The sequence below is a fragment of the Arachis ipaensis genome, chromosome B6 (assembly GCF_059453495.1).
Source record: "Arachis ipaensis isolate K30076 ecotype BB chromosome B6, ASM5945349v1, whole genome shotgun sequence".
Lineage (NCBI taxonomy): Eukaryota > Viridiplantae > Streptophyta > Magnoliopsida > Fabales > Fabaceae > Arachis > Arachis ipaensis.
In genome coordinates, this window is record NC_142441.1 from 13,236,582 (window position 1) to 13,248,902 (window position 12,321).

General features: G+C 34.7%; 2 protein-coding genes across 3 annotated transcripts; one reads left to right on the forward strand and one right to left on the reverse strand.

Moving 5' to 3' along the window:
• The first annotated feature begins 3,981 nt into the window (after nucleotides 1-3,981).
• Nucleotides 3,982-7,124, forward strand: LOC107645940 (protein DEHYDRATION-INDUCED 19 homolog 3). Its single transcript, XM_016350095.3, has 5 exons — nucleotides 3,982-4,199; nucleotides 4,831-4,973; nucleotides 5,328-5,405; nucleotides 6,368-6,618; nucleotides 6,810-7,124. The coding sequence occupies exons 1-5, from the start codon at nucleotides 4,121-4,123 to the stop codon at nucleotides 6,916-6,918; spliced, it is 660 nt and encodes a 219-aa protein (XP_016205581.1). The 5' UTR covers nucleotides 3,982-4,120; the 3' UTR covers nucleotides 6,919-7,124.
• An 806-nt stretch (nucleotides 7,125-7,930) lies between these two features.
• Nucleotides 7,931-11,490, reverse strand: LOC107645939 (RING/U-box protein). 2 transcript variants are annotated; one of them, XM_021104011.2, is made up of 4 exons: nucleotides 11,160-11,490; nucleotides 9,513-10,895; nucleotides 8,453-9,416; nucleotides 7,931-8,304 (listed from the first exon to the last, which is right to left on the reverse strand). In XM_021104011.2, the coding sequence occupies exons 2-4, from the start codon at nucleotides 10,893-10,895 to the stop codon at nucleotides 8,048-8,050; spliced, it is 2,604 nt and encodes an 867-aa protein (XP_020959670.1). In that variant the 5' UTR covers nucleotides 11,160-11,490; the 3' UTR covers nucleotides 7,931-8,047. The 2 variants fall into 2 exon arrangements, with proteins under 2 accessions (XP_020959670.1, XP_016205580.1); XM_016350094.3 differs by having other exon boundaries at nucleotides 11,052-11,490.
• Nucleotides 11,491-12,321: the final 831 nt, after the last annotated feature.

The following is a 12,321-nucleotide window of genomic DNA, read 5'->3' on the forward strand; positions in this document are numbered from 1 at the left end:
TTCGAGATCTAGAGTCCGCATAAAAGACGAAACACCAAACGGGTGTTGGCTTACAATGACATTCGCTTCATCTTGCACCGCCGGATTGCCTGCCAAGTCTCCATCATCGATTTCGTCATTGACTTCATAGTTAGCTTCGAATTCCTTTTCGTTGTCATTATTATCTTTTTCCCAATCTATATCCCCGAGCTCATCAACAATTCAATATTTATCTAGTCGCCGACCATACTCATCCCCGACTGCTGTTCAAACTCAACGTACAGCTCTATCATTGGCACATGAGATCGGGTTTGTTGATAAATATACAACATCTGCTGCATACTGACATCGTCAGTGATGGGCATTATTTGAAACTGTATTAGCCCACCAAATACTTGCACAGGACTTCTGTATAAAAGATTGCTCACCCTTTTCAAAATGAGGCTTTGAATGTTATTACAAAGACCATTTTGCAACTCGACAAAACTCATGGTACATGGAATGGCAAATGACAACGGACATTCACAAACAAAAGTCACTCCTTCATGTGTGTTTGTTATAACCTCACCATTATAATATACTCGCAAGTTTGCAACACCTTCCATAACTTCAGCCTTATCTAACTCTATTTTTTTGACACAGTTATCTGCCAAAAAAACACCCTACTAAGGACTTTATGCAAGAAAGAGCAAGAAGAGAAGTGAAGATGAAGATGAATGAACCGGACTTCGTATTTATAGGCAAACTTGTGGATTTAAATATTATTTTGTGTACAAATCGCAACCTGCGTTTTGAGGCTTCTAAGAAAAAATTTCTGACACTAAAAAACACAACATGCGTTTTGTGGGCTTCAAAAAATTTTATTTTTCCGACTTAGTAAAACGCAAGTTGCGTTTAGCCTTAAATCGAAATATAAAAAAAATTGAAAAACCCAAAACGTAAACTACGTTTGGTGCATTTTAAAATTAAAAAAAAAAATAAACAAATACAAAATGCAATTTTGTCTCTGACCCATAGTAGTGGAATATTTTGCATTCCTTCCATTTCATGGTTTATCACTTACTTCTTTCCATAAGCAAAAAAAACAGCCTCAGTTTGTTCTAGTATGGGAAGAACATTTTACGAAAAAAAATTTATTCATAGAAATTTTATGTATATTTAGAAAGTATTTTGATTTATTATATTTGGAAAAAGAGATACCGTATTTATTATGGTGTAACACGTTCGTATCGATTTAAAAACATAGCAAACTTGGATTTGTCTCTATTTTCTACTCTTTTAAGATTCTATAGAACCGAATATTGCGCCTCTTACTAGGTAATAATTTATCAGAACAAATATTTATCTTTTTCGTTAAATATAAATTTTATGCTATTGTGATATGTAAGTATCGCTTGATTTTTCTATGAATGAAAGATTTACTTTTTAAAAAAATTGATATAGTTTTTCTAAAATATATTTTCTGCTTTCTTTTTAATTAAAATAGTTAATATTATCATTTCTAAAACTAATAGTATATTATATATTATATATAAAAGTAAAATATATTTTTTCTTTTTGAATTTTGTTAAAAAATTTTAAATTTTATTTTATTTTAATTTTATTTTAAAAATTTTTTATTTATATTAAATATATTTTTTACTGTTAATTTTTTTAAAAAATTAGAACAAATTCAGTAATAATTTCACAAGAACAATCTTTATTATAAGTAAATTAGATATAATTATTATATATTATTGTTAAATTAATCTTAAATATTTTAAAATTTTAAATATAAAAAATATATTTAATACAAATAAAAAATTTTAAAAATAAAATAAAAATTTAAATTTTTTACAAATTTAAAAAATAAAAAAATACTTTACCCAATATATAATTAAGTTGTTTACTTCTTTGTAGTTTACTCGTCACTCTAAAATCGTATTTAAAATAAAAGCAGCATGATGAAGGTTCTTAAAATGTGGCTGGACTCGCAATCACACTTAATATTATATTATACTTGCTTTGACATGATTTTGTTTAGTTTAACTGAATTGTGTGGCTGCTATTATCTCTTTAAATCAGTTCATTAATAAACTTTTTTAAGGATTAGCTAGTATCATGTTGGTTCTGTTTTGCAAAGTGAATGATTAAACTCAAGTCCACTTGCATTGTATGACAAACAAGTGGAAGAATGTACCTACATAAATTAAATTAGAGTAAAACCTCTCTCTGGTCTCTAACCATTTACGAAATTGATCTGGCACTCTTTTACCATTAGAAATTAACAACGCGGTCCTTAACTATTTTTTCCGTGTGATCAAAAAGACCCTCTTATCGGTACTTCCAGTTACCTTTTACCTGAAAACCGATAAGAGGGTCCTTTCAGTCACACGAGAGAATGGATAAAGACCGTGTTATTATTTTCTAATAGTCAGTGAGGTCCTTTTCTAGATGATTAGAGACTAAATATTTTAATAGTAGGGTTACACGTAGAGACTAAATATTCTTTTTAGATTTTTAGAAATGATATTTGTTTCATTCAAATGTTCGTGATATGACGAATTAATTTTAATTTAATTTTACGTATTTTAATTTTGTCTATTTAGTTACTAATTTGAATTTTATGTCAGAAGATTTAGAGTTTTCTTTATTTAACCTAAAATTGAGTGAGTTTCTTCGATTTAATTTCTAAACCAGTGAACAAATTAGATTGAGGTATTTCTTTTTCGTTGCATCAAGAAATTGAATAAAAAATCAATTGATTATCTTTATATTCAATTTCTTGATGCAACAAGAAAGAAATACCTCAATCTAATTTGTTCACTGATTTGAAAATTAAATCAAAGAAACTCACTCAACTTTAGGTTAAATAAAGAAAACTTTAAATCCTCTAACATAAAATTCAAATTAGTAACTAAATAAACAAAATTAAAATACGTAAAATTAAATTAAAAATAATTCGTCATATCACGAACATTTGAATGAAACAAATATCACTTCTAAAAATCTAAAAAGAATATTTAGTCTCTACGTGTAACCCTATTATTAAAATTATGGTTGATGAATTTAATTCCACTAATAAGAAAAATAGTTTAATTTTTCTAGAAAAATGTGTATGGAATAATAATCTTGGACTAACTTTTTTATATTTAGGTTCAACAATATAGAACATACATGTCATTCTTAAAACCCTGAATCCAAGACATAATGAGAACAACTAGGGAACTAAAAGCATATCAGCAAAAAATCAGCCAAAATGTGTTTGGGTTCCATGAAAAATCGAGTTTTGGTTTGTGCTCCGTGATCTCAGGAGCGATTTTCAAACATATTATTCAAAAAATTATTTTAATTAAACGGTTTTGTTTACTTTTTGGCTGGTCACATTTTGGTTCTATATCCTTTTTCTTAAGAAGTTTAACGTTGTTTGCTCTCCGTCCACATGTAAAATATGGCAGAATGCATTAGATGCAAAACTTAAAACAATGTTTTTTTTTTATTTATTTTCTAATTTTAAGTAAAATTTTTCCCCGGTCCCCTCACCATTAGAAATTAACAACACGGTCTTTATCTATTCTCTCCGGTTAAGGACTGCGTTGTTAATTTCTAATGATGAGGGAAGTACCAGGTCAATTTCGTAAATGGTTAGGGATGGGGAGGCTCTTAATTGAGTATGAAAAGACTATACCATTTGAGCTATTGCTTCTCACCGTAAATTGTAAGTGGTTTGATGTGAAGTATAAAATAGAAAAAATGAAAAAGGACACAAAAGAAAAAGAGAGCAACAAAGTAATATTCTTCAATCTTCACACCTAAACCCTAAATATTATTGAAGTAGGAAAATTATAATCTAAAATTTGTGTTTGAATAATTGATTTTTTTCAAAAAAAGGATATATGATAAATATAATTATTTAGCCAAGGACATATTTTAAATTTATAAATTGAATTTTTTTTTACAAAAATCATACAAATAATTTATTTTATTGAATATATAGATATTTATGAGTGATTTTAATAATTTAATTCGAAATGATATATACGGTAGTGATGTCCCCTCAGTGTGTTTTCCTCTGGCCTCTGGAACCTTGAAGCTTCAATCTTCAACCTCCAAATCAATCTCTGTGGACGTGATCTCTCCGATTCGACAGAGTTAACCAGCTATGGACGCAGAATCTTCATGGAGCGCACGTCTCTCCTCTGCCTCAAAACGCTATCACGCCGCTCTTCATTCCCGATCAGGTACCTCTCTCTCTCTCTCTCCCTAGTCAATAACACCCCCAAATTAATTAATTAAATTAATTGATTAATTAGTTGCGACAAAGATCCTAGCTTTAGAGCATTGGCATCGTTGCCAACATCCGGTGTTCCTTTTATGTGTTATTTTTCTAATTTAGTACACAAATATTAAGAACATACATAGAAATTGTTTTAAAACTGAACATCACTGTTGTGCTAGAAAGTTGCTTCTATTGTAGCTGCTGCTGCTGCTGCCACTGAATTCGGCATCAGAACGATGATTTTATCTAATTCTACTGTCCACTACTTGAAATGATAAGCCAAACTTGTTGTTTGGTGTCCCATTTTCCATGGAAGATAGAATAAATGGGATTGCTGATCTCAAATATCTTTGTCAGCTGGACCAGTCATATAAAAGTTTGACAGTGAAGAATTTTAAAATTTTATGGCATGACTTTACTCAAACATATTATTATTGCTACTATGATATTATCTTTTTGTGAATCATAACTCATAAGATTCTCTACAAACCCCTCCCCCAGAAAGCGCACCCTCTTTCAACTTTGGCCTTTTCTTTTGTTTTATGTTGTTTGCTTGTTTATGCACTGATTTATATGAGATTGTGTAAATGTAGATATGTTCTTGGGATTTGACGAGAATGATGGGGATGATGATATAAGGGAGGAGTTTCTATGCCCATTCTGTTCTGAGTATTTTGATATTGTTGGATTATGCTGCCACATTGATGAAGAGCATCCCGTTGAAGCCAAAAATGGGGTATGACTACTTCCATTTGCCATTCAACAAATTTTCTAGTGTATGTGATCTAGTTGCTGCTCAATTAGGGCTTGGCCTTAAAAAAGTGCTGGTTATCTTAGTTTGTCCTTTGCATCTTACAGAGGCCCTTAGAAATCTATGCCTAGTTGGAAGTTTTAGTTGAGAATATACTAGGATGATTTTATAGATATTCCAGATTAGTAATATTGAGAATATTTTTCCTTCCTTCCCCTCTTTCTACTTTATCAGGAGTGTTAGTTTAGTCTCTTTTTTTTTTTTTTTTTTACTGTTAGGAGGGGGATTTGATCTCTGGAAATTCCAATTCCAATTCAATTTTTGGCATCTCTTATGCAGGTTTGTCCAGTTTGCACATTGAGGGTGGGGGTGGACATGGTTGCACACATAACCCTACAACATGGAAACATACTTAAGATATCCTTTTTCACTTGTGTTTAATATTTATTTGCCCATTTTTTTCAAATAGTATTTGTATTAAACATCCACTTAATGCAGGTTTGACTTTTCAGCTTTCAGTACATTATTCGAAATTCAGCATGAAGTAAAATCTCTTTAAATGACCGCATTTCTGCTGTGCCTTTTTTGTTGTTTGAAAGAGTATACTTTTGCAAAGATCGATCCCCATTATTTTAGCTGGTAGCCAAGTACACAAGTTTCTAAACCAATGCTGATTCAACATTTCTGCTTAATGCATTTGCAATCTACTAATGTGTGAATGCTTAGTTAGTAATCTTAATGCTTATTGAACAGCAGGGTAGGGTAGGGTTTGCATCCAACTCTAACCCTACCCGCAGGTTGAGATTTTTATATAAACTCAACCATACCCTACCCGTAGGTTGAGAATATCCAAACTCTAACCCTACCCGTTCTTAACCTGCGGGTACTCGACCCTACCCATGGGTTACCAAAAAGATGTAACATTATTATATAACTTGATGATAATTTAAAATAGAACTGATTTTTATGTAAAAAAAAAAAAAAAGTATTAAATTATCAATTAATAATCTCTTAGTGGCTAAGGATCTTTTGCATTTAGTGAGAGGTATTTGGTTCAGCATCCACATGAAACATATATATATATATATATATATATATATATATATATATATATGGGGTGCGGGTTGGTCAGTCAGGGTTGAGGCTCAACCCGCACCCTACCCTACCCGTTGCGGATCGGATTGGGTACCCGCAGTTAGGGTGCATGTTGCCACCCCTAACTGAGCATTTGTGCTTATTAGATGCATATCTTTAGCCAAGGTCGATTTTTTTCCAGTTTAATTACACTTTCTCATGCTATTGCATTATAGCATTGTGCCTTTATTATTACAAGGGTGGTATTTTGTATATGATGTGTTGATTCCTTAGTCAGTAAATACATGCAGCGCAAGAGGAAATCACGCAAAGGTGGATCCTATTCGACACTCTCTTTATTGAGGAAAGAGCTACGAGAAGGAAATTTACAAACCCTTTTTGGTGGATCCTCATGTATAGTTTCCTCATCCAATGCCGCACCAGATCCATTGTTGTCATCATTTATATTGCCTGTAGCCGAAGACCTTTCCAGTTCACAACCTCACTTATCTACTGACACAAGGCCATCCAAGAAAAGTTCAGATGACGAAAAACAGTATGTCTTTCAGTCATCCTCTCTTCAGTGAAATCCAGTTGTGCTAGTTTGCTTCTATAAGCAATTGGGTTCCTATTTGTACAGTTTTTGGTTAAGGGCATATCTTCTAACAGCAATACTACAATTCGTGCAAGTTCAACCTGTTTTCTGGTATAGTCTAGTTTTTAACTTGTCTGATTGTTTCTGTTCAGAAATGTGAAGACAAGTACCTTATCAGACAAGGATAAGGAAGAGAAAGCGAAACGGTGCACCTTTGTTCAAGGGTTGTTGCTTTCAACCATTCTTGATGACAAGTTATGAGGAAAATTCATCTCCAAGGAGTGCTGCTGGCTTTAAGTTCACTTATTCTGATGTTGTCAATGTATTTTATCAGAGTGAAATAAGATGCAGAAAATGAATGTAATTTATGTCATATGTGTGAGCTGTGATTTCAGTTCAAATGTTTCGTTATTTCCTTTGATTTTCAGATCATAAAAGCTTTAATGAAATATATGAAGTTCCTTTGATTTTTGTTGTTTCCTTATATTTGCATTTAAGGACGGACCATCGAAGACAGGTCCTTATTTCCTTTTTTCGCGGGGTGCACATTTTGTTGTTGTTGATTGTTGGGAGTTGATGATTTGAGAGCGATCCCTCTGGAGGCATGGTGGCCATAATCATGAGGATGGTGGTTGTTCTTGGTGCTGCCAAAGCAACAATTCTAGTTATCCTGACAAGCTGCTTCTTCCTTCATACGCTGAATCAAAGAAAGGGAAAACGAGAAGAGGAGAATTGAAGTGGGATTTCTTAAAATGTGGTGTCTCTTATGCCATATAGACACTTCCGATATCATTAACTTCAAAGAGATCATGGTGGCTTATTTTGTCGAACAAAAGGCTATTCTGCCGAAAACTGTAATTTATTTTTCGTAAAGGGCCGAAATTAGTTATTTAGTCATTAAATCATAACATCAGGTTATGCCCAAGCTGCTTATGAACCTCTGTTGCTTTTCTCATTGCTTTAGGATTGATAGTCCCCACGTTATATATCCAAAATGGAGCTTGTAGACTAATAAAATGAAAGGTTTACTATCCTTGATTCCTTGCAGTATATATATATATATATATAGCTTGAAATAGTTTGACATGAATACATGATCCACGGACAATAGGAAGTTATTGATTTAAGGATAGTTAACCTTCACTTTGTTTTACTTCTTTAGAGAATGTACACCCACCGTATGTCCGTAACCCAATAAAAATTGTTGGTCCAATTACTATCACTTTGGTCCAACTTAACAAATTACATTTTGGAACAATGCATTGATAGAGGGTTTCTGTTCAAAGTTAGTGAATCATATTCATGTATGGGTATAAACAAATAAATGAGTGATTATTGACTCCTAACAAAATGGTGTGCCTCCGGACACAATTTAAGAATAACATTACGCCTAGAGACCTAATCGTAACCACTGTGAGGACATTCTTCTGTCCAAAATATTTTTTACCACATTTTTTACAAAAGAATCAAAGCAAGTTGAGCAGCAACCTCTTATCAAACTAGTTTGTCCACCTGCCATTAGTTCAATGTGGGGGCAGACATCTGGTGCGGGCACAGACCGAACCTCACTCTTCTTGTGCTCAAGACCACATGCAGCTAGTACGGTGTGTTTAGAACTCCTTGCAACGTCCTTGAGAGTATTATGCCCTGAATCAAGAATTTGGTGGCATGAACAAAAAGCAAAACAGAACCATGATACAATTTCTTTGTAATCAGAAATCACGATGGAAACGTGTTCCAAAGATTGAAAAAGGGTTGATAAACACACGTGCCTCAATGAAGGTTCTACGCTTACCTAAATCAACATCTCGAGATAAGCTCCACAGGTGTCTTTTAACCATAGACTTCAACTGCTGCTTTATTGTTTCGAAGTTACTCTCTTCTTTGATAGCAACGGGTAAGCTATTGTCAGTGACCACGTCTATGCTGTTGTTGAACGGATAAACTTGTTCATAATCAGATACGGAAGGTGTTGTTGCCACAAGTACGGGCAATAGCACACCGTGCATAGATCTGTTGGCAAGCATAGCTGAATCCTGAACCACTGGTCTTCTAGCATTGCCAATTCTCGTTGAGGAGAGGTCTGCATTCTGCATTGATGGAGACATATTGTTGTTGCATAATCTCTCGTCTAAGAATGGGTGGTACGATGTTCCCGCATCCTGTGCCCTTGTATGCTGTGTTGCATTTGTTTCCCTGCCTTGATCGGTTTGAGAGTTATACAAGTTACTTGTTGAATTGGTAGCTGAAGTACCATTGGTTCTGCCAGATACCGAACGTAGCTGGTGAATCTGTCGGAGTATCCAGCGCCTTTCTGATAAAGTCGGTGCCCCTCCTCCAGGTCCTGGAGAAGCTAGTTCAACACTTCTACCAGAAACTCTAGCAGATGAAATATGCCCAAATCCTTGACTAAAAGATGCCCGGGGTGAAGATAACATGTTGAGGTCTATACTTTCTCGTTCATTAAGAACAATTGATGGTCTAACAGGCAAGTTTTGAGTTGGGACACTTGGATCAGTCACACGTTCTTGAACTTGAGAGCTTGAAGATGCCAAAGCATCCGGTCTGCAACCATCACAATACCAATTACCTTCAGGTACTTCCCGACCCAAACCAACACAATATGTGTGTGCAGGGGAATCACAGATATCACATAGTAACATGAGGGCATCATCTCCACCTTGATGGCACTCTGAACAAATAACATCCTCATATGGATCAATATAGCTCCTGAGTTCTTCTTCGGTGGGCTGGTAAACCTATATGACACATAAAAACATTTGAACCAGACCTATAATATAACAAGTGCAAAACCGAAAAGCAGGAAATCAAAAGTACAAGCACAATTTAAGTACCTGGTCGCGTTCAGGCACTTCTACTACCACTTCTCTAAAATCAACTCCTGCAGTCGATCTGGCAGGCTTAGTAATTGTTCTGAATCTCTGCTTACACAAAGGACACCGAGTTTCCACTTTTGCCCACTCCACAATGCAGGTAAAGCAAAAGTAGTGAGTACAACAATTTAGTATTCCTCTTATTTTTCTTTTATTTTCCTCAGAAAAACAAATTCCGCACACCTGCTTTCCCAACTCATTTTTTAAATCCTCTACCTTTTCCTTACCCTTTCTTCCTTGAGATTCATCTATCTTTTCCTTACCCTTTCGACCATGAGGCTTCCTTAGTTGGTGTCGATCTTCATGTAACTCAATCTCTTCATTTTTTGTTAAATGGGAAGAACTCCTCAAATTCCTTCTAGAGCTTTGACACAATTCTTGGGCTTCTCGGACCTGTTCTCTTTCTTCTTCGGAGATAGTAAACTCGAAATCAGATGAACCAGAAGAGGCACCATATGCATCGGAATTGGAATCCTCGGGTAGAAGCATTCTCCTTGGCCTACCCAATTCTTTCCTCCTTTTTGTCCTGCTGGCTGGGCCATTATCAATAAAATCATCCACATCATCACATCTTACTTTCCTCTTTAACCCTCTATTCCTTCTTTTCTTTTTCAAGGGTTTATTTGAAGCTCTAGATTTCTTCCTCTTTCGATGTTTGGTAGAAGTCACGGAAACCTTTCTCTTCAAAATCTTCTTGCCCACTTTCATGTTGTTATTTTTCTTCTTTCTTCCCCTTGATTCTTCTTCCTCTACTAAGTAATCTCCTTCCTCTAGTGAAAATTCCTCATCATCATCTTCAAAATCAAAGTCCTCATCGTCGTCATCGCCATTGTCCTCATCATCATCATCATATTTGAAATCCTCATCTTCATCCTCATCATCCTCACCCTCCTTCTCCCTACTTCCACCTCCACATCCATCTCCATCTCCATCTCCATCTCCATCTCCATCTCCATCTCCATCTTTTACTTGTTCTTGTTCTTGTTCTTGTTCTTCTTGTGCTTCTTGATCTTCATGTTTTGCATATGCAATCCTTCCCCTTTTTCGTGTGCTTTTACTTGCATTTTTCTGTCGACCACAAACACCATTCCTGGCCTCTGATCTATTGAATTTCTTCACTTGTTGAATTCCATCATCTTCTTCCTCCTCGTCTATAAAAGCATCATAACTCTCCTCTGTTGCACATCCATCTAGAGAGGAGCTATATTCGTCCGGACAATCGGACACTTCTTCATCTTCATCTGAAACCACATAATCTTCATCGGAATCATCGGAACCACCTTCCTTTGACCGAGCCCTATTCCTAAAGCTGCTTTTGCCACTAATTTTTCCTCCCCTTACCATCTGTTTTTCCACACCAAAAAGAAAAAACCAAAACTATTTTTAAAAACCTAATCAAGTGTATAAAGAATGAAAATTCCTCAAAACAACAAGAACGAAAGAAATCACATCAAATTAAGTCATCAATATTTTGTACGGGTTGCGGTTTCGTGGATTTACCCTTGATGGCGGCTTCACAGGCAAAACCGCAACACAGAGGTGGGGTTCATGGTGGTCGCAGCTTGAAGGGCAAAGTACGCGTGGAATCGGCGGCAGAATCAAACGCACCTGACAGATTGGCAGACAGTAGTTGAGATTCGCAGCGGCCGGGAGTGCAGGTGTCTCCGATTCGCGTCAAGCGGTGGTCTCCTTTGATTCGCGTCGTGGCGTCGTGCGGTGGTTTCCTTCGATTCGCGTCCTTCGCAGCGGTCGAAGACGGAGATCGATAGAAGGAGTGTCAGCGGAGGAGTTTAGATCGGTGATAAGAGACGGCAACGGTGCGGCGAGGGGTATAGAAGGGAGAGGGATCTGAACCCTAGGTGAGGGATGAGGGTGAAGATGATGCAAAAATTGGGCATCAAAACTCAAATGTGAATAGAGAAAAGTCAGAAAAAGGGTCGGGTTTTCAGAAATAATAAACTATATATATTTTGTACACGGGTCACCGGGTGAACTTTTTTCATGCCCGATATCTAACCCAGATAAAGTTACAGATATTCACTTATGCTTGTGCCGCTTCAACTTGAAGTGACCAAATCCGAACCGTTATTCAGCCATTGGATCGGATCAGCCCTTTATGGATGTGGGTCGGGTAATCGTGTTGCCATTTTAACCCACGTTTAGTAATTGACTCATGCATATCTCATGTAAGATTAGGAATTTGGATTCTATGCTTTTTTATTTTTCCTTTTTTTTATACTTTTAGGATTTCATGTTTGACTCGTACTTTCTTTTTTTTTTTTTTTTTTTTTTGCATTAGTTACTTGATATCTCTTATAGTTGATAATTATTACAATATTAATATATTTAATTAAACTATTTAGCATTAAGCCATTAACAAATATTTTTATGCGAATAGTCATATTTTTTTAAATACTTCTTATGAGTAGTTCCCAATTTTACTATATTTAGTTAAAAATTAATTATAGATAGTTTAATGACAAAAAAAACTTAATTAGTATACAACAAATAAATACACACAAACATAATATATTAATTTAAGCTATTCCAAAAATAAATGTAATTTATGTAGGCTTATAAAAACTAACTTTTAAAAATTAACTTTTTAAAGTTATAGTATTTGTATTTGATAAATTAAATTAAAAATAATTTTTAATAAATACAAACAACAACAAATATGTTTCATAAAATAGTTTTTAAAATTTTAAAAATACTATAATAGATATTAATGTAAGAATTAAATTTAGATATTGTGCTTATTTAGATGCAG

Bases quoted from the DNA above. Each gene is read 5' to 3' on its own strand.
- LOC107645940 (XM_016350095.3), top strand. From the start codon at position 4,121: ATGGACGCAGAATCTTCATGGAGCGCACGTCTCTCCTCTGCCTCAAAA. The intron at 5,406-6,367 runs ATATCCTTTTTC...GTCAGTAAATAC, and splicing joins AACATGGAAACATACTTAAG to ATGCAGCGCAAGAGGAAATC. The intron at 6,619-6,809 runs GTATGTCTTTCA...GTTTCTGTTCAG, and splicing joins AGTTCAGATGACGAAAAACA to AAATGTGAAGACAAGTACCT.
- LOC107645939 (XM_021104011.2), bottom strand. From the start codon at position 10,895: ATGGTAAGGGGAGGAAAAATTAGTGGCAAAAGCAGCTTTAGGAATAGG. The intron at 9,417-9,512 runs GTACTTAAATTG...TGTGTCATATAG, and splicing joins AAGTGCCTGAACGCGACCAG to GTTTACCAGCCCACCGAAGA. The intron at 8,305-8,452 runs GTAAGCGTAGAA...TTCTTGATTCAG, and splicing joins ATCTCGAGATGTTGATTTAG to GGCATAATACTCTCAAGGAC.